The sequence below is a fragment of the Rhodnius prolixus genome, unplaced genomic scaffold, assembly GCF_049639745.1.
Source record: "Rhodnius prolixus isolate KJV_2025 unplaced genomic scaffold, Rpr scaffold_4, whole genome shotgun sequence".
NCBI lineage: Eukaryota > Metazoa > Arthropoda > Insecta > Hemiptera > Reduviidae > Rhodnius > Rhodnius prolixus.
The window spans coordinates 3,055,667-3,076,004 of NW_027411614.1; the positions used below are offsets into that span (position 1 = coordinate 3,055,667).

At 30.9% G+C, this 20,338-nt stretch overlaps 3 protein-coding genes across 3 annotated transcripts; 1 reads left to right on the forward strand and 2 right to left on the reverse strand.

The window, feature by feature from the left end:
• Window positions 1-6,685: 6,685 nt before the first annotated feature.
• Window positions 6,686-7,713, reverse strand: LOC141455830 (testis-expressed protein 264-like). The gene is made up of 3 exons (XM_074131253.1): window positions 7,395-7,713; window positions 7,081-7,305; window positions 6,686-6,992 (listed from the first exon to the last, which is right to left on the reverse strand). The coding sequence occupies exons 1-3, from the start codon at window positions 7,668-7,670 to the stop codon at window positions 6,747-6,749; spliced, it is 747 nt and encodes a 248-aa protein (XP_073987354.1). The 5' UTR covers window positions 7,671-7,713; the 3' UTR covers window positions 6,686-6,746.
• A 917-nt stretch (window positions 7,714-8,630) lies between these two features.
• Window positions 8,631-11,297, forward strand: Dbct (Dihydrolipoamide branched chain transacylase E2). The gene has a single exon (XM_074131247.1). The coding sequence runs from the start codon at window positions 9,875-9,877 to the stop codon at window positions 11,186-11,188; it is 1,314 nt and encodes a 437-aa protein (XP_073987348.1). The 5' UTR covers window positions 8,631-9,874; the 3' UTR covers window positions 11,189-11,297.
• A 2,347-nt stretch (window positions 11,298-13,644) lies between these two features.
• On the reverse strand, window positions 13,645-19,879 carry LOC141455828 (guanine nucleotide-exchange factor SEC12). The gene is made up of 8 exons (XM_074131248.1): window positions 19,559-19,879; window positions 19,263-19,470; window positions 18,072-18,222; window positions 16,869-17,046; window positions 16,628-16,746; window positions 14,676-14,931; window positions 14,033-14,186; window positions 13,645-13,960 (listed from the first exon to the last, which is right to left on the reverse strand). Exons 1-8 carry the CDS (start codon window positions 19,697-19,699, stop codon window positions 13,875-13,877), a joined length of 1,293 nt encoding a protein of 430 aa, XP_073987349.1. The 5' UTR covers window positions 19,700-19,879; the 3' UTR covers window positions 13,645-13,874.
• Window positions 19,880-20,338: the final 459 nt, after the last annotated feature.

The window sequence follows — 20,338 nt, forward strand, 5'->3', positions numbered from 1 at the left end:
TTGTGCTCTTTCTCACTCTGTTTTACTGAGTACTATGCTATAGTTTTCTTGAGTACATATCCATTAGTTGAGAAGATATTGAGAGTTGAAATTTTTTTGGGTCATGGTTTTGCTGTGAATTGGGGCCCTTATAACTCACTCAGTAAACAACGGATTATTCGTTTGAAATTTTGTGCTCTTACACACGCTGTTTTACTGAGTAGTATGCTATAGTTTTCTTGAGTACAGATCCATTAGTTGAGAAGATATTGGGACTTGAAATTTTTTTGGGTCATGGTTTTGCTGTGAATTGGGGCCCTTATAACTCCCACAGTAAAGAACAGATTATTTGTATGAAATTTTGTGTTCTTACACACTCTGTTTTATTGAGTAATATGCTATAGTTTTCTTGAGTACAGATCTTTTAGTTGAGAAGATATTGAGACTTGAAATTTTTTTGGGTCATGGTTTTGCTGTGAATTTGGGCCCTTATAACTCCCACAGTAAACAACATATTATTTGTATGAAATTTTGTGCTCTTACACGCTCTGTTTTACTGAGTACTATGCTATAGTTTTCTTGTGTACAGATCCATTAGTTGAGAAGATATTGAGAGTTGAAATTTTTTTGGGTCATGGTTTTGCTGTGAATTGGGGCCCTTATAACTCCCACAGTAAACAACAGATTATTCGTATGAATTTTTGTGCTCTTTCACACTCTGTTTTACTGAGTACTATGCTATAGTTTTCTTGAGTACAGATCCATTAGTTGAGAAAATATTGAGAGTTGAAATTTTTTTGGGTCATGGTTTTGCTGTGAATTGGGGCCCTTATAACTCACTCAGTAAACAACGGATTATTCGTTTGAAATTTTGTGCTCTTACACACGCTGTTTTACTGAGTAGTATGCTATAGTTTTCTTGAGTACAGATCCATTAGTTGAGAAGATATTGGGACTTGAAATTTTTTTGGGTCATGGTTTTGCTGTGAATTGGGGCCCTTATAACTCCCACAGTAAACAACAGATTATTTGTATGAAATTTTGTGTTCTTACACACTCTGTTTTACTGAGTAATATGCTATAGTTTTCTTGAGTACAGATCTTTTAGTTGAGAAGATATTGAGACTTGAAATTTTTTTGGGTCATGGTTTTGCTGTGAATTTGGGCCCTTATAACTCCCACAGTAAACAACATATTATTTGTATGAAATTTTGTGCTCTTACACGCTCTGTTTTACTGAGTACTATGCTATAGTTTTCTTGTGTACAGATCCATTAGTTGAGAAGATATTGAGAGTTGAAATTTTTTTGGGTCATGGTTTTGCTGTGAATTGGGGCCCTTATAACTCACTCAGTAAACAACGGATTATTCGTTTGAAATTTTGTGCTCTTACACACGCTGTTTTACTGAGTAGTATGCTATAGTTTTCTTGAGTACAGATCCATTAGTTGAGAAGATATTGAGACTTGAAATTTTTTTGGGTCATGGTTTTGCTGTGAATTGGGGCCCTTATAACTCACTCAGTAAACAACAGATTATTCGTTTGAAATTTTGTGCTCTTACACACGCTGTTTTACTGAGTAGTATGCTATAGTTTTCTTGAGTACAGATCCATTAGTTGAGAAGATATTGAGACTTGAAATTTTTTTGGGTCATGGATTTGCTGTGAATTGGGGCCCTTATAACTCCCACAGTAAACAACAGATTATTCGTATGAAATTTTGTGCTCTTACACACTCTGTTTAACTGAGTGTTATGCTATAGTTTTCGTGAGTACAGATCTATTAGTTGAGAAGATATTGAGAGTTGAAATTGATAAGGATAGTTGTATAAGGGTTGATCGTCAATAACTGCATGAAAAAGAGTAATGTTGAAAAATATTTTATTATTTATGTATGCCAATTTGAAAACCGATTGTTATTAATTATGAATAAGATTGATTTTTTGTTAAAAATCTAAGTGGTACAGTGATTTAGGTATTTTGAATTTTTTAGGTCGTTTCAGGAATATACTTGTTGTCAATCACTGGTCCCACTCCATTTCAAACACTGGTACTACCGAAAATTCGGTATGTCAATCACCGGGTCATTGAAATACTTTAAAAAAAGTAAAATTTTGGTTGACATAAAAATCAAATTTACTGCTATTTAAATATTAATAATACATAATACAATCTAATGGAGTGGCACGATTGTACCAACCAACACCTGGAGCCAAAATAACGGAAGATATTCTAAACGAAACTCGAATTTTTTCTTAAGCTCTAAATTACCGGTCCCTTCACCCTTTTTGTTTTGTGTGAGTGCTTTTTTAAACAGATTTTTGGAAAAAAATAAGCATACGCTTAAAAAAAAACTTTAGTCTGTTGTTTATTTTAAACTTCTCTGTCATAAACCTATTTATTTGAAACATTATTCAGAACAAAATTATTATTTAACAGTTCTGAGATCTGAGTATATCTATACCGATTTAAATCTTTAGATCTTAGAATATAAATAAAACTGCAACAAACAAAGGCCCAAAAATGAGTTTTTTCTCACCAATTTCACGCGGCATTAGCCTTGAAATCAGTGTTATACTAATGATTATACTAATTGTTGCCTACTTTTTTGGTGAAATTAAAAACAAGAAACAGAAGAGTGGATCATTTGAACACTTATATTTCATAACTATCGCCCAATTAAAGACGTATTGAAGCCCATAAAGGTGTACGGGAACATATCGGACCCTCTGAAACCGAAGAGTTTACGTGCGAATTTGTGCTAAGAAGTGGTTTAAAAAAAATCAGCAGACGGATGATTAACTGGCACGACTAAAGAAGACCTCAAAAAACGTTTACAGAAAAATTTCAAAGATCTCACATTATCTCTTGGCTTTCGTATCACAGCCATTCCTCGTTTGAGGAATTAATTTACCCATTGATACAGGGTAATTTCTAGTTTTCTCAAAATAAAATCCTGATACAGGCCGCACCTGAAGTTCTATATTGTGCATCTAAAAGAAGGGATTAGCGCGAAGGTGGTACTGTGGTGGTTTCAAATTCAAATCTAGATTTTTTTTTAAATTTTCCGAGAAGCATATATAGCTCAATGTCCGGAATTGGGCAGCGTCAAGCAAGGTAAGTGAATACCTGTGCAATATTTGCACTGAAAATGCTCTGGGCCACAGTAGATAATGACACACCGTCAATTAAAAAAAATAAAAAGATTTAGTAGACTATTTACTTGTACATCATAAATCAGAAAGTTCATTTACTTTTTTCCAAATCTATTATCAGTTTAATTATGCATGTTACATATAAATAGTAATTTAGATGTAATTTCCCATAATGATGATTTATTATAAATCTTTAAAGGACTCATAATATTCAGTTTGAAGGAAAAATTGACCCATTTCAAGAGAAGTTAAAATAACATCGTGATCAGGAAAGCTAAGGTTATGCGAATAGAAAAGAGCTGCATAGAATTATTAGGGTGGTTATAATAGAAAAGAAAACGTGGATCAGGTCAGGAAGGTCAAGAACCTAGGAGAGTATCTAAGCGAGGATGGATTTATGAATAAGGAGATTAAGAAAGTAACTAGTGCCGAGGATATGATGTTTAGCGCTGTCAGGAAGGGCTTCCTTAGTAACAAAGAAGTGTCAAAGAATACAAAACTGTCGGTCGACATTTCTCCAAGTTCTCACACACTCAAAGGAGTTATGAAGACCGACTAAGAAACACAAAAGTAAAATACAGGCAACTGAGATAAGGTATTTGAGGAAGTTTGAGGGGAAGACCTAAAGAGCCAGGATTCGGTAACGGCAAAATAAGACTTATTTTGACGGTTTGAAAATGCAGCCAGCAGAAATAATAGAAAATAATGGTGTACCTGATTCGGGCACGTTCTACGAGTGGATTCTGACAGAATTATGCACATAGAGTAATTTAACTTTAAATAAATTCGTTGAGGTAGATTTTTAAATGTTCAATTTTGATCACAAACTAATTATTATTGTTTAGAACCATTCAATCCTAAAAATAAAAAAAAATGTATTTTTGCCTGAAGATTTTCCGTTTTTGAATTAAACACACACAAACAGATAATTTCTAAATGATACTTTAGGTACTAAGGATAACTGAAAACGGAAAAAAAACCCTAAATATTGTAAATTTCGTTTAACTAGTGAGAACAAAGTTGAAATAAACTTAGCATTATTAAGAATGTTTCTTAAACATAAAATATTAATTTTTCTCTTTCTACCCTCTTAAATATTAGAAAAACGTGTTTTAAGTAATATAATAGAAATTAAAATTGAGCAATAAAGTTTTATTTTATAATTTTGAAATCACAATCGATTTATTAAAACTACTTAAAACGAAAAAAGAAATCAAAATTAAGTACAAAAGTAAATGAAAAAAGAAAATATGTTTCAACTACAAAGGCAGAAGAAACAATAAATATTACAATATTAAGATACAAATTTAGTTAACAGTCTTCCGAAGAATTAAAAATACTTTTCTGCTCCAGTCTTATATCAAGAAAGAATTGTAAAAAAAATGTAAAAGTTGAGCTACTACTAATTACAATAAAAATTATTTGTAATTTTGTGTTTTAGTGGACTCTTAAAACTCAAAGTTTCACAATTTTTTTATTTTCTATTAAAAATAGCATTTAACTCAAAGAATTCGTCAAAGGAAGTTGTCTACTTACTAATTTCCTCAAAACTTAGGATTATATAAATTTTAAATTAATTTTGTAACATGAATTAACGAACTAAGAAATTAAGAACTCTTATTATTCTAAATGCTTTAAAAAAACCTTTTACAAAATATGGACTTTAGTTTAATGTTATTTCAGATCAAAGTTATTTGGATTAATTATGCGCATTTCTATCTTTATTTATTTTTTTTTAAGGTCAAATTACGTTTTTATTAAATTCTATATAATGGATACTAATTTATAGAAACTCAGTTCTATTTAGGACTATCGGCAGTAGAGTATTGATTATTTTATAAACTTGTACTCAATCAAATGACTTAACACAGTGCGAGAATATCTACAAATAGTAACAAAATCCATCATCCCAATATTGTTATCAAAAACAGTATTTTCAAAAGTGTAACTTTCAATGTCAAGGGTTATACCCATCACAGCACACTTAAGTTCTCTCTCATAAACAAAAAGAGACACTTTTAACAAAAACAAAATATACAACTCTGCCTCTGATTTATAAATATAAGGAATTAAATTTGGTGCTGAAATTTTGAATATATTCCCATAAGAATATATTGTCTATATAAACGAAAACTTTCAGTTAAGTATAAGGGTTTAATAAAGATGGGCAATAATAGATTGATTAAATTTAGTTTTTAATATCTTCTGTAAGGATTTACGAAAACATTGATCAAAGGCGAAAATTAGCACTTAAGGGTCCCATTATAAATGAGAGAAATCAGTTCAGAAGGAAGGAAAAGAAAATTTAAGCAATGCATTACCTTTTTTCGGGCATTTTTATCGAACTGAATCTATAAGCTAGAAAGAAAAATATATGAATGAATGGTTTGATACTAGCTAATTATTGTACCTTTTAACGTATTAACTCAACTTATAAAACTGAAAGTTGTACTTTAGATTTGTAAACATTTGGATAGATTTTTATTTTTAGTTTCTAGATCATAGTGCAACCAATAATTTACACATTCTACGGTTATATAAACGTTCAGAAAGTGGGGTAACATGGTTACCTGATTAATGATAGGTAAATAGTACTGTTTTTCTCATTCCCCTGTTTACTAAAACGAGCAAATAAGGATAAGAACACATTTGCAGAGTCGTTATAAAAAACGACTTAGCCTAGATTGTGAATATCATCACACATGTAATCTTAAGCTAAAAATTCATTTTTTAACTTCACAGATTACTGATGACTTCGCACATTTATTAACTTTCTGTTAAATAACATGCACTTTAAATAACACATGTTATTATTCTAAGATCACTGGTTTCAAGGTGCACGGGAAACTCTCTAAATGCACTTCCCAATCCAACCAGAAACTGTTTGCCTATTATTATATTCGAAGATAATTTGCGGTGATTTAGTAAAAAACAATATACTCTCTACGCGGAGAAAATAAATTTTGTTTAATTCATTCGAACTGACTCCTGGGTTTTCATCCATCTTGATTAGTTCATCATGAGAAAGTGTACAGAAATTTGATTTACATTGTCACCATGAAGTGTAACTTTTACCATTTAAAAAATTAATTCAAATTTTTCTAAACATTTTGAACAAATGCATGAAAATTCAGATCGAGCTCAGAATGAAAGGAACCATGCCATGACGAATGGTTACTGTCCAGCAATCCGAAGCCAACCCAGTGTTCAACACAAAAACTTAATGTAAACCCCAACCACTCGTAACCTTAGTTTAATACTTATGAATATAAATTTTATAATATAAATAATACAATTTTTAATCGTTACATTAGAAACTCCTTGAAAGAAAAACGAACTTTTACATTAATAACAGTCCATTTGTCATGATGTATTTCTAGTTACCATAAAACGAAATCAATGTATTTGTAAACTCAAATCGATCGACGTTTTTAATACTTTTTGATCGTTTTAACATTTTCTCTTTTTAACAGTTTTTGAGATCGACTAACTAAACTAGTTATAAAAAAAATTAAGATTACAAAGTCAGAAAATAAATACGAGAGTATAATTAAATTTTGAATTAGGTTGAATTTTATTCTCTCACCCAGTTTAATAAAGATATATTTAAATTAGCCCTTTCTCTCACCCTTGGCAACCCTATTGGAAGAATTAACTTTAGTATATTTCTGTTCAACTAAACTAGGTAATGCTGATGAAGTTGCTTGCGGGTTCAGCAAGGAAGAATACACACGACCAAGGACCAAACTTTCAGCTTCCTTAACTACAAATTCATCTTGACGAATTAACGGTATCATTATAGTAACTGAATATTTACTATAAATTTCCAATACAGGATAAGCGCACAAATTGTTCTCCTAAAAATCGAAACTTTATGTAATTCAGAACATTCAAATACTAGTATTAACTTGTCCAAAATCAAATAGTGAAATGGTTACTTCTTACCTTAACAGATTGGAAAAGTTTTGGATATGCTATAGCTATTGCTAACCACCTTGTGGCTGAAATCCATGGTATAATTGGATAACATAAATATATGGCGTGCGAAATATTAGGAGTTTTAAAAATTGTTAATCCATTTTGTAACAAATTTTTAAGCATATGTATGTCAGGATGTTGTTCCTTTTCACTAACAACAACACTATTGGCATATTCAACGTGTGAAGAAGACTTTTAAAAGAAAAAAACACATCAAATTAGTGAGAAATTTGTTAACAAGTTGAAAATAATCACTATCCCAAAACTATAATTTTACTTACTTCCGGACTACAGTAACACAACTTCACCAACTTGTAAGTAGGGTAAAGTTTATACAATTGTTTAAAACATAAGCTTGATGTTCTTCTAAAGTAACTGTACTTATATGCCAGAAAAAGACTTTTAATGGGAGGTAGTCCAATTTGGATGTCATATTTGAAAGTTAAAAAACATAACCACAATACACAGAAAATAATAAACGTCAATAAAAAGAAAAAAATTAAAGGTAAACAGAAAGTTAATAAAATGTTTGATAACAACGACAACGCCGCCAACATTTTTAAATCCAACTGCAAGTGAAGCAGCTGACATGGAGTTGTATGTTTGTGTCAGTGTTACTAAGTTTGATCAGCACGTTTAGTTTATTTTAAATAATAATGATATTTTTTAGTCTAAAGTCGAGAATTAATTAGTTAATTAATTTTTACTACTTGCAAAACAAAAATTTTAATTTATTTCTCATTAATGATATTTGCTTCAATATCATGTTTTAGGCCCCTCTTCCCATTAAAAAATATCTACTTCACTTTAAAGGATCTCTTTAAAATATTGTTTTTGTAGTTTTCAAGGCAACATTTAGTCCCTTAAAAAAGCTTAAGCTTTAAACAAAATTGAAATTTAATAATTTTATTTATTTGTTTGTTTTGTATTAATCATTCATCTTTTTCTTTTCTTTGAGGAGCTCTGGGGTTATTCAACCATGATACATTGCTGGCAAAAATTAGCTTTGTTTTTCTAAATATCATATTTTTAAATAATAGTTATTGGAATATCTCTATTCCAGAACCTACTTCTTCTATAAAATCTATCGTAGCGGAGCCTAGTCATGTTCAGAGATACAAATCTTTCTGACAGTGGAACTAATTATATAATTCTTGAAAGTTAACATACATCTCTGGAGAAATTTGTAATAAAAAAAAAGTTTAATAAGAAAAATTATAAAGTAGCAACTTTTGAGATAACTGCAAAATCATGACAGAAAAATCCATCGATAGAACAAAACTGAATGAAAATAAATGCATATGTATATCAGTTCTTCTTACCAACTTTTGAAGATAATCTTAGTTGCAGACGTAAACAGCAATTCAGAAAAAAAGTTATTCATCAATAATGTTAGCAAAAAAAACCTAAGTAATCAAAGTTAACTATGTTCATATAACTTTAATACTTCGAATACTTCATGAATAATAATACTTCAAAAACTTAATTTATAGTTTGTGTGTATAGGGTGTCCCTGAAAATGAAGATTATATTGGAAAGCATAAAAATTAAAGTAAACGAAAGGTAAAGCTGGACTTAATCATGACATGTCAATCTATTTTTACAATATAGAAAACACGGGTCAACCGAATGATACTCGCAGGAAATTTTATGAAATTTAATCATCAAGCAATTTTTATAATTTGACTGAAATACTTTTTAAAATTGAACATTATCTTGGAAAATTGGATGGAAAATAAACATCCTAATCCTCTGATATAGCAATAACAGATATTGTAGGGTGTTCAACGTACCGTACATAATAATACAGTAATGCGCAATATGTAAGTTATCGAATTGCTAATCGAATTTTAACTTTGATGAGACCAATCAACAGGAAGTTCTCAGATTTTTGTCATTTTTTTCTGAAAACCGAAAATTTGTATCTTCACTATAAGTAGTTTTAGAAGATTTTTTTTACAAATTAAGCACGAAAAAACAGATTAGGATTTAACGTTCAGCTAGAGCCAAACAGGGCAATGAAATGAAATTTTAAATTTCAGACCTACAGGTTTGACAGTAAACAGTCATGTCAACTGAGATAATTTTTTTAATGTTAATTAATGCTAAAATGGCAGTATTATTTATTACCTAATTTCACACCCCTCCTTTTGTTAATAGATTTTAGAAAAACTATGGAATTGTAAAGTAAATTCAAAAATAATCTTCATGACTGAAAGCGGAGTACAATTAATTTCATTTCTTTCATTACACAGAATGCGTATAAACATTTATGCAAAAATTTAAGTACAAAATAATCAATTTTAGGATCGAAAGAAAAAAAATGGAAGGAAAAAGGAAGCGTGTGGAAGGAAAAAGGAATTCAGTCAAAAGTTAGTAAGGGGGCAAAATTAGATATTTAGATTAAGGAAAATTTTAATTCTTATAAAACATATGAGGGTTATTGAAACTTAAAATCATAAGGGCTTTGATGAAGTGGCGCTAAGTATTTATTTACAAATATTTTAATGCTTCCTGTTTGCACTAATATAGATGTCTAAATGTTTTATTTACGCCGAGTTATCATTGGCTGTGCAAATTATTAACTATGTGTTCTGTTAGAGTCGGGGTAACGATAAATAAGTTAAGTAACCTTGTTCCACAATACTACGTTATACGTTGTCCCTAGTCCGTGTAGTACATTACATAAGCTTGAAAGTGATAGTGTGTTTTTTAGTTTTTTATATTAATAACCTGAGCAAATTAGTAACACATTTTAAAAATGGCATTGCGATTGTTGACTAAAATGCGTTTCTTTAATAGTGCTTTGACTGTTCGACACTTCCATCTAACATCAGCAGCACAGAAATTAACTCAATTTACTTTATCGGACATTGGTGAAGGAATTCGGGAGGTTACAGTCAAAGAGTGGTTTGTAAAAGTTGGAGACAATGTGGAACAATTCGAGGACATATGTCTTGTCGAAAGTGATAAAGCATCTGTAACAATTACTAGTCGATACGACGGAATAATCAAAAATTTATACTATGAGGTAGGTGATATAGCATTGGTTGGGAAACCACTTGTTGATATCGATACGATAGAAAGTGAACAAGAAGAACCGAAACCAGATGTTACTAAGGCAGGTAAAGTCGGAGAAACTCCCCCAATACCTAAGACTGAGCAAATTATCCATAATGTCGATATTTATAATAAAAAATTGGCCACACCAGCAGTTCGAAGAATAGCCATGGAATATAATGTAAAGCTAACAGATGTACCTGGAAGTGGAAAGGATGGACGAATTATGAAGGAAGATATCTTAAATTTTCTCAATCAAGCAACTAAAAAAACAGAAAAATTGCCCACAGATGAAGTACAAGTTGTACCAACAGGTGGAGAAAAAATCGTCCCTGTCAGCGGGATTAAAAAAGTTATGGTACGGACTATGATAGAATCAAGTAAAATACCCACTTTCGGCTATTATGATGAGGTTAATATGACAAAACTTGTTGAACTTAGAAAGGATATAAAATATTTTTCAAAAAGTAAAGGTATAACTATTACTTATCTTCCATTTTTTATCAAGGCTATGTCAAAATGTATTGAAATATATCCTGAATTAAACTCATCATTAGATGAAAGTAATGAAAATATAATTATTAAATATTATCATAATATTGGTGTAGCTGTAGACACTCCTAAGGGACTCGTAGTTCCTAACATAAAAAATGTTCAAAATTTATCAATTGCTCAGATTAATCGAGAATTGAATACTCTAATGGATAATGGTAGAAACGGTAAATTATTACCAAACGATATGACCAAAGGTACAATTAGTATTTCTAATATTGGAGCGATCGGTGGTACTTATGCTGTACCTTTAATCAATCCTCCAGAAGTATGCATTCTTGCTGTAGGAAAGATACGGTCTGTTCCACAGTTCAACGAAGATCATAAGGTTGTTCATTCTCATGTTTGTTACCTTAGCTGGACGGCCGATCATAGGATTATCGATGGAGCAACCATGGCTAGATTTTCAAATTTGTTTAAACAATATGTTGAAAATCCTTCTCTTTTAATGTTGGATCTTTAGGAAAAATACTTTCGCACCAATTTTGAAAAAGAAATATTTTTAATTAAGAGTTGGGTGATAGTTATATTTTTGTAACTAAAAATTGTGAATATAACACTATTTTTTATTATTTCGTTGATTTTTTTATCTAATCACCATTTTTTTATTTTGTAATAAAAATTTGTACTGATTCTGCTAAAGATTTTAAGACCGAGCGACTCAAGAAGCCCAATAATATATGTATATTAGGGAACATAAATTACGAAATATTGATTACGAAGTGAATAATATAAATTTCTCATTACTTTTCCTAGGAAACTTAAACAAACTGATGTGAAACTTTCTTGTAATTATCGCGTAATAAAATTCTCATGGTTGAAATGCGTTTTCTTCACACTGAATGCTTAACTAATAATGTAAATCACTAATATTTATTGCTTTCAAAGTTAAGCAAGAGAGGGAATCTAAATGTACGAAGTTTTAGAATAAAACGTTTGGAATTTAAATCAATTAATTACTCAGTTTTAAAAGATTCCTGGTATGGTTTGTGAGAAAGAAATTATGGAAATCTACACTTCTGGTCACGATTTTTTTTTAAATTTGGAACTTTTCAGATACTTGATATTAAATAAATGAGTTATAAATGTTTTTATTATAATGCACAGTGTTTAAAGAAAATCATGGAAGCATTTCAAGAAGATTTACCAAATTAATCAGTAAAATAGAATTCCTGGTGATGTGACTCAGACCCCTTCTTGGGTTTAAGGAAATTTGATTCCAACTATCACACTTACCAACAGTATTGTGTAATTCATTTCCAGGAGTAAATTTTTCACAAAGTTGAAACTATTTCTAATTTTTTTTTCTCGAAAATCCCTCTAATCCATCTCTCAATCAACAATCCCTGCATACTGCACCTCAACTACATTTCTCAATTGCTGAAAATATCTTGTAAGGTTGACAAATGGGCAACTGCTCTACTCTCATTTATGTATATAATTTGTATTCAATAGAATTACTAGATTCACATACATTTAGTTGTTATTACCTCGTTAGATAGATTTTTAACAAAGTTTTAGAAAGGAGAAACTAATTTTGGTTCAAAATGGGATTAGAAGCTAGTAAAGCGCTTTTAAAATGATACTTCCAGTTCAGAAACTTTATGATTACCAGGAAAATGTGATTTATTTTTGTTCATAAAGACATTTTTAACCAGTTCATTACAGTTTGCTACATAAACTGCCGCATTCGTTAGGGATGGAAAAAACATCTGTTTCATTAAACACCTAGTAATTAAAAATTATTAGCCTATTACAATTAAGAAACAACAACAGAATTCCCTAGCATTTTATATAGCGTCTTCAATTGCAAGTTTTATTCAATTGGGAATTTACACAAAAAAGTACAACTAGTTCTAGAAAACGAAATCTGAGGTAAAAATTAAAAGAAAGCCTAATATTAACTATCATTAGATGTGCAGACGGTTGCCATGATTACAAATAACTCAAGTAATCTGAAATTTTTACTTAAGACTAAACTTTAGCATTAGTTTTTAAAAACCAAATGATGGATGTAAATAGGCAATGCAAATATAACGGGATTTTTTGGTTCAGTAAGGAAACGATTGATTAAAAAAAAATCCGACATAATTGGGCTCTAAGGTAAATGATGGTTTCTGTGATTTTACTACTAAATTTGCGTCTGCGGCTTTTACAATGTTATAAATTCTATATGATGTAGATAAGTAGTATTTAAAATTGAAGACACTAAATCGTATCGAGTTGCGCAAATGTTGGTTTTACGAAAAAAAATTGCGTGCATGAATGACGACCACAGAAGTGTGAAACGTGCAGGAGTGGATAGAACGTAAAGCGGTAGCTCACTTTGGGTCTAATATTGTGAGGAGCTCTCAGCGATATCTCTAAACATATTGTGCAGAGTAAAATAGTAAGAAAGTGGAGACCTGAAAGAAATCAAATGCATGACAATAAAATGGACTGGGTGCTTCTGGTTGCAGGATCAATTTCGTCTGGCAATAAAAACAACCATCTGTTACATTTGATTGAGGGGAGGTGTAACAGTGCCCCCAACAAAACCTGAAAAAGAATAGAACCTTGCATTGTTATTAGAAGTGAAAATAAAAATATATAAAGTTCCTTAAAACTCCTCTAAAATAATTAGCTTTGCAAAATGTTTAAAATATAGGCAAGACTCTTTAAATACATGTCACATCTAAAGAACATCGAAGCAAAAGAAGTATCAAATAACTGAATTAACTACATATAAGTAAAATCGCATAACAGCAGTTGTAATTTCTAAAAAATTCGGACCGAATTCGATTTTTTAAAATATTTATGTAAATCCAAGAGAAACATCTCTAAAAATATGAGTGTCTTATGAACAATACTTAAAACCTAATTTTGGAAATTTTACCGTTTCCATGGTTTTTCATAGGAATTAATATCAAAGCGAAAAGCTTTTAGAAATTATGAGTTTTTATTATTTTTAGCCGATGTAGAGTGAAACCTTCTAAAAATAATTAAAAAAAAAAATGTAAACGTTATAAACTGTTAAATAAAATTAACAACAATGATAACAACGTTAAAAATAGAACAGGTTTCATTCAAGCATCAACAAATAACGCTATATTTCACACAAATAACAAAAAAAAAAGTCATCCATTAAATATTTTTTACAAATCAATTCGTCAAAGGCCTATATAACTACAAAAAAAGAAGGTGCAAAACAGAGTGATCATGATCAGAACAATTACTATCCATGGAGGAAGCGTACCTGAAAATTAAAGATTTCTATTACTGTGTGAATAATTAATTTTAACATCAATGATAAATGAAACGCACTTACGTCTGTAAGGAAGGCTGTGTATGCATATTTTGTTATCAACTGAAATACTAAGTACAGCAGCTTCCGAGTGCGATGAAATGGAACATCCCTGAGATGGAAGGAGTTCTAGGCCAGTTACGAACATACTGTGTGCACCTTTGACATTCATCACGCACTTAAAGAAAAATAATGTATTTTAGTTTTAATGTATATAGTGAAAGACACGTTACTCACAGGAACCGTATAGTAATAATATTAATAAAATGAGGGTAGGGATTAGATGAGTGGCTAGTGAATACTGGATCACGGGTTCGAATCTAGATTGCGAGAAGAGGTAGACTTCCCTCTAAACAAACATTTCAGCGAACTGTACTAGTATAATGTTCAGTATGTTTGTAACAATCGAATAAGTTCCTGAAATTCGGATTAAAATATACATAATATATTCAGAACTTTATAGTAAAAAAATAGATCTAGAGAATAGATTTTTCATCTGAAGAAAATATGAATATATTTATTTTATTACTACCCGAATACAAATGTTAACAAACATTTCAAAATACAGATGAAATCATTTAATTTTGTTTTCTAATCTAAGGCACCAGTTTTTTTCCTTTTATTTTGATTTACAAATTTATTTTTATCTGATAGCTCATGTACAAACCTGTAAACTAAAAGCAATATACACTGCAACACTGCCGGTGAACATGGTACCAACAGCCAAAAATGTCCCATCATCACGTACAGCTAATGCTGATAAAGTTTCTGATAAAGCTACAGATTTCTTAACAGTGCCAGTTTCGCCGCACCACTGATGCAATATACCAGGTGAAACAGTATTAGATGATGTTGGGCCAGTCATACAATTGGATATTGTAAAAATGCGGCTTTTTCTTTTATCTTCTTCTATGGGTCCATACCTTCAACAATAAGTGGCTAAATGAGGGGAATAAAATTTAAGTACAATCATATTTTTAAATTTATATTAAGTTTATAAATAGTAAAATGAACTTGTAGTTCCTTAAACTTATGGAACTGGTATAAATTTAAACATGAGATTTACACTATAGTATAGTATAGTATAGTGCAACCTATTTTAAGTAGAGAGGCATTTCTCCTTAAATAATTTTAATAAATCTTACCAAGAGCCGCAAGGATGATAATGTACAAAATTCTGTAGATCATTTGTATTCACAAATTATTATTTTATGGTATTCAATAGCATTTAAATGTTTTATGTATTTATTTTCACATATTGCAAAGTAAATAAACAAATAAATAATAACTAAACCTGTATTTGAATGAAAAGGCGGCAGTCTTATATAATTACGTATTTTGTTTTAATATAATTCTATTCAATTTCAAACCAATCACATTTAAAATTCATTTTTGAAAAAATATCTTTACTTTAATAAATGAAATTTTCATTTGTTTCAATAAAATTGAAATGTACAATTTATTTTGAACAGGCTGAAGAGCCACATGCGGCTCGCGAGCCGCGGGTTGTCGACCCCTGCACTATACAAATTAAATTAATACAGCAATTTTCCCATGTATTTTTTCTTAGTGTACGATTTTAAATTTAACGGATGGATAGTTATTATTATTAGTCAGTGGAAAATAAACCATACGCTTTCCGATAGCTTAAGTCTAAATAGTTCCCCCTCAAAAAATAAATAAATAAATAACCACCGACCTAGGATGAAAATTCGAAATCCTCATATATTCGATATTTATATCAGAAAAAACATCTTTACCAGTCTACTAGAACACTTAAACACCAGTCTAGAGGAGGTCATAAATTCAGAAGAGACAGTAATTCAGCACTTCCAACGCAGTCTAATTATCCAAATATATGCAACAAACCCCTTTCATGACAGACTTACGAGTCCGATCGGTAGAAATAATCAAAGCATATCAAGAACCGGCCTGAAAACAAGATCTACTTTCCAAGTGATCCCTCAGTTTCAAAGTAGACCCACTCCAGGACCTTCCGCCCATCCTGAATCCGTGTAGCACCGCTGACGAACCTAAAGGTAACTAGTCTTCCTTATAAGGCAACCTAGAAGTAGTGGAAAAAGCTGTACATCAAGTTTAAATAGTATGGCAACTGTTTCACGTGATTTCATCTAAAATTATAAATAAATCACTTGATAAGAATGGCAAAATGACAGTTTTAAACTACAAGGAAGCTTTAAGCTCTTTGCATATTAAGGAGCCCTTAGGCGGGCAGCCGCTTAATCCGTCCCTGAATTTATATTTGAGAATACTTGGCCGAATACTTAACGAGGTTTTTCCTTCAAAATTTTGCTTGAAAGAAATGGTGGGGGCCCCCTATATTCGGTTCGACCCTTAATTTTGGGTATAAAAGTTATTTCGTGGTTTATTTTTTCTAAATTTTTGAAGACAGCCTTACACTCAATTTTAAATAACTTTAATATATCACTTAATTTTAATGCAAAAATTAATTTAAAAGTAAGTTTTAGGCCGTCCCCTTGAAAATTACACTAACAGACGAACATTGAGGCTTCACTTTAACTGAGAATAATACTTTTTTCTATTAATTGGAAATTATTTAAAATATAAATCTTGAAACATACATTTCTAAAAACTTACCTACATCTTTTGAAGAGATACTTAACTCCATTAGGTACGTTCCATGTTAAATCAAATATTTGTTTCCCATTTGTAACATTCCAAATGAATGCTTTACCATCCTTTGACACGCTCACCAACTAAACAGAAATTTTTTAAATACCTACATATGTTCAAATTTTTCTAAATCAAAGAAATTCCTATTGACAATAAAAAAAAAGGCATTTTTTAATATTAGATCAAATTTGAATTTTATACCTACTGTTTTTGAATCTGGGCTGAAATCTATATCATCTAGTTCTTTAGTATGCGCATTAATATTTCGGACAGATTTCAGCGCAGGAAATGTCCATAATCTTACATGCCCATCAGTACCTCCTGTCGCCATTAGTTTTCCACATCGGGAAATTCTAATCACTCTTTGAATTGGTTCTGTTTCACTAAAAGTAATTTAGATAAGTTAAAATACAAACATTTGTTTTAAGTTTATTTCCTTGAAAATATGACTTTAATAATTTCCTCAGTATGACTTCGTTGACTTTATGATTCTTCACTTGTTTAAATTATATCTTTTCCATCCCCTGTTAGAGTTAGGTTATCTCAAACTCTTGAAAATACAGAGAATTCCACTTTTAATGAGAGGGTTAAATGCTAAGATTTAATAACCTTTTTATACAATAGAAGTTATAGGTTACTTAAAAGACACCGCTGGAGCTATTTTCTATAAAATAATAATTCCATTTTAAGATATTTTAATTAAACATTCATGAGGGATCGTCGTCAACTGATATAAAAGTTTTGGCTTCTACAATTTTCTTTCAATTTTTTTTTTAGAATTTGAATCTCTTGAAAAGAAATGTAATACGTTGTAAATTTTAGAGAATCTTTACACTTATATAATAACGTCTTCTAAACAGTCCGTACCATATTATAAAGAAAATTCGTAGCTTAAAGTCACAATCTGCTGCTAATTCTGGATACAAGGAGGGAAGAATTGAACGAATTTACATGGTCATTTATAAAAATGTGATCAAGCTGAAACCTGGAAACTAACAATGGGAATGAGAAATCCGAACTCAAAGCTATAAAGAATTAAAGAAACTACAGCGAGTCGTATAATGAATGTAGAATAAGATGGCTAGTTGACATGGAATTTGGCTAGTTCAATTGAATGTCAAACAATATCCTGAGCAAAGAAGATTCCGGTCGTTGGAGGATGTCAAAGGATGCCGAAAAATTAAAATCGAGTGATACAGGTCAAATATAACGAGGAGAGTTAGGAGTAGTTAAAACCTATTGAAACGTTAAGCAAGTAAGTAAATTAGCATGATGCGATGGATAAAATCATCGATCCACATTGCCCTTATCATATTCATAATAGTATGAATCTAAGATTCATAAAAACAGTGAAAAAATAGCCAGTACGAACAAGATGACTCTTTGGAAGTGTAAATGAAAATAGAACCTGAAATCCGTTTGTACGCTGTCCTGAGCATTAAATTTGAATTTTAAACATTTCCGGGGAGAACTTTTGTTAGATTCTGGTATGTTGGAGGCATCATTTCCCTTGCCACTTTTTCTTTTTCTCAAATTGTTTTGTTCAAGAGCACCATTCGCTAAATAACAAAAAAGTAGATTTTTAGTTTCAAATACATTTCTAAATTAATAACATAGTTGCACAACTAAATATATTTTTTAAATTTCAGACAGTTATTATTTTAAAATTTTACATATTTTGGTTGATTACCTAAAACGAAAACTGTTTTAATGAACACTTTACTTGAATATTATTGGGTGAAAAGATTATTAGAATGGTGAAACACTGAAAATTTCCCAGCTAAATACACATAATCATTGCTGGTTTGACAAATTTTTACAGAATCAAGTGGTCCTACCAACATTAAATAAAAATAGAGGGGTCGTTTGACAGCTTAGTATATCTTGACTTGACCCACCGCGTTTTTTTTTTGCATACAACTTTTCAAAAGTTTAAACTTTTACCTCTTCCATGCATCTCCCTATAATCCATTAAAACTCAAGTATTAAAACGGCTTAAAATAAACTTTTTGGAAAACTATTTAAAAAAGCGGGTGTAGATAATCCTTTAAGTGGACTCCCAGATTTTGCACTTAGGAACAGAAATGTCTTCCTTCACTGAAAACAGTTACAAGGATGGCCTGGAGTTATCTAGCAATGGTCAATTGTAAATAACTTTTCCTTCAGCAAGATAAAGCTTGGAAACACTTTCTATCCCAGACTATCGACACATTTGAATGTCATTGAACTCCTCTAACATTTATCTTCATGCGTCTACTATTGTTTCGGAGGACATATTTACATGCGGAATTTAATAACTTTCCAGAAGTAGAAACTGACGTGCTGCTTTCTTTCACTTCAAATCCAACAAGTGGTGGTAACGCGGGAACTAACAGCTGTCAGAAAGATAGCTTGCGACAGTCAATCACAATGAGCTATTTACAAATCAAAGTATGTTTCAATTTTTGTATGCCCCTTTTCAGACACCCCATTGTAATGCATAGGCTCAAAATTTTGAAACTTCAGACAGTAAACTTAACGACACTTTTACTTAACATTTCAAGTACTATAAAATTAAACTCCAATAATTTGTAATCTCTGCACTTTAAACTTATCATACATTTGTTGTTCTCAGGGATAACGTCTTCTTTATCTACAGAAATGGCAATTCTGTACAGCTGGCAATGGCTTTCCTGGCCAGCAACCAGGAATGTGTTCTTGTTATCAAAGTAGGAAGCACAATTCATAACAACCTTAGGCCCAGTTTCATGGCGCATCACTTCTTTAGCAACAAAACGTTTTCCATCAAATATCAACTCAAATATTTCCTACAGATAAACAAAATGAAAAATTTTCTCGTTTTTAAAACATTAATATCAATTTGATTAACGAGCTTCTATTTAACATGCTACTTACGAAACCATTAGCGACTCCTGATTTTGAGGATCCACCACCTCCAGCAACCAGAACATGACGATTGGTTAACATTTGTAATGCGTAAAGGGGAAAGTTCACCCGGGCAAGTAACCCTTCACTGTTTTTTCTAGTTGGAGCCATTATCAATTCAATTTCTGAGCCTGTGATTAAAGATAATAAATAATACTGTACACTTGTACGAAAACATTTTTCTAGTGAGCCACACGACCCACGTCACAACATAACGATATCAATATCACTATTACCAACAGCAACCACCAACCACACAACTCAGCAGCAGTGAACGAAAATGAGAACAGAGCAGTCTAGCGGCCACAAAGGAATCTTGAAGCTTTTATGATGTAGCAAAAAGGTTCTTATAAGGTTATCTCAAGGAGTCATATGATTAAAAACTTAAAATATGTACAAATATAAAACACGAGGAAATAAGAAACCGTAATTTAGACTCTTGAACATTTTTGTTCAAATTATGTATATGTAATATGGGCTTTTTTTTTGTACCAATAATTCAGTTAAAACATATTTGTTGCTAGTTATTTAAGTTTATAACTTAAATAAAAATTCTTATTCCATTACATTGTATAGAACTCTTTTAGCCTAGTGTATGAAATGTAAAAATTATTTATGTATCAAACTTCAAAAATTAAATTAACCCTGTGAAACTCTGGCTGAAGTAAAGAATAGTAAAGAGTAACAAAATAGTGAGACTATATTATGGAAGAGTCACCAGTTTTGGAGATATTTACTTATTTGTCTAAA

Bases quoted from the DNA above. Each gene is read 5' to 3' on its own strand.
- LOC141455830 (XM_074131253.1), bottom strand. From the start codon at position 7,670: ATGTTGGCGGCGTTGTCGTTGTTATCAAACATTTTATTAACTTTCTGT. The intron at 7,306-7,394 runs GTAAGTAAAATT...TTCTTTTAAAAG, and splicing joins TGTGTTACTGTAGTCCGGAA to TCTTCTTCACACGTTGAATA. The intron at 6,993-7,080 runs GTAAGAAGTAAC...TTCGATTTTTAG, and splicing joins AACTTTTCCAATCTGTTAAG to GAGAACAATTTGTGCGCTTA.
- Dbct (XM_074131247.1), top strand. From the start codon at position 9,875: ATGGCATTGCGATTGTTGACTAAAATGCGTTTCTTTAATAGTGCTTTG.
- LOC141455828 (XM_074131248.1), bottom strand. From the start codon at position 19,699: ATGGCTCCAACTAGAAAAAACAGTGAAGGGTTACTTGCCCGGGTGAAC. The intron at 19,471-19,558 runs GTAAGTAGCATG...GTTTATCTGTAG, and splicing joins CAGGAGTCGCTAATGGTTTC to GAAATATTTGAGTTGATATT. The intron at 14,187-14,675 runs GTTTGTACATGA...TTTTTCTTTAAG, and splicing joins ATATTGCTTTTAGTTTACAG to TGCGTGATGAATGTCAAAGG.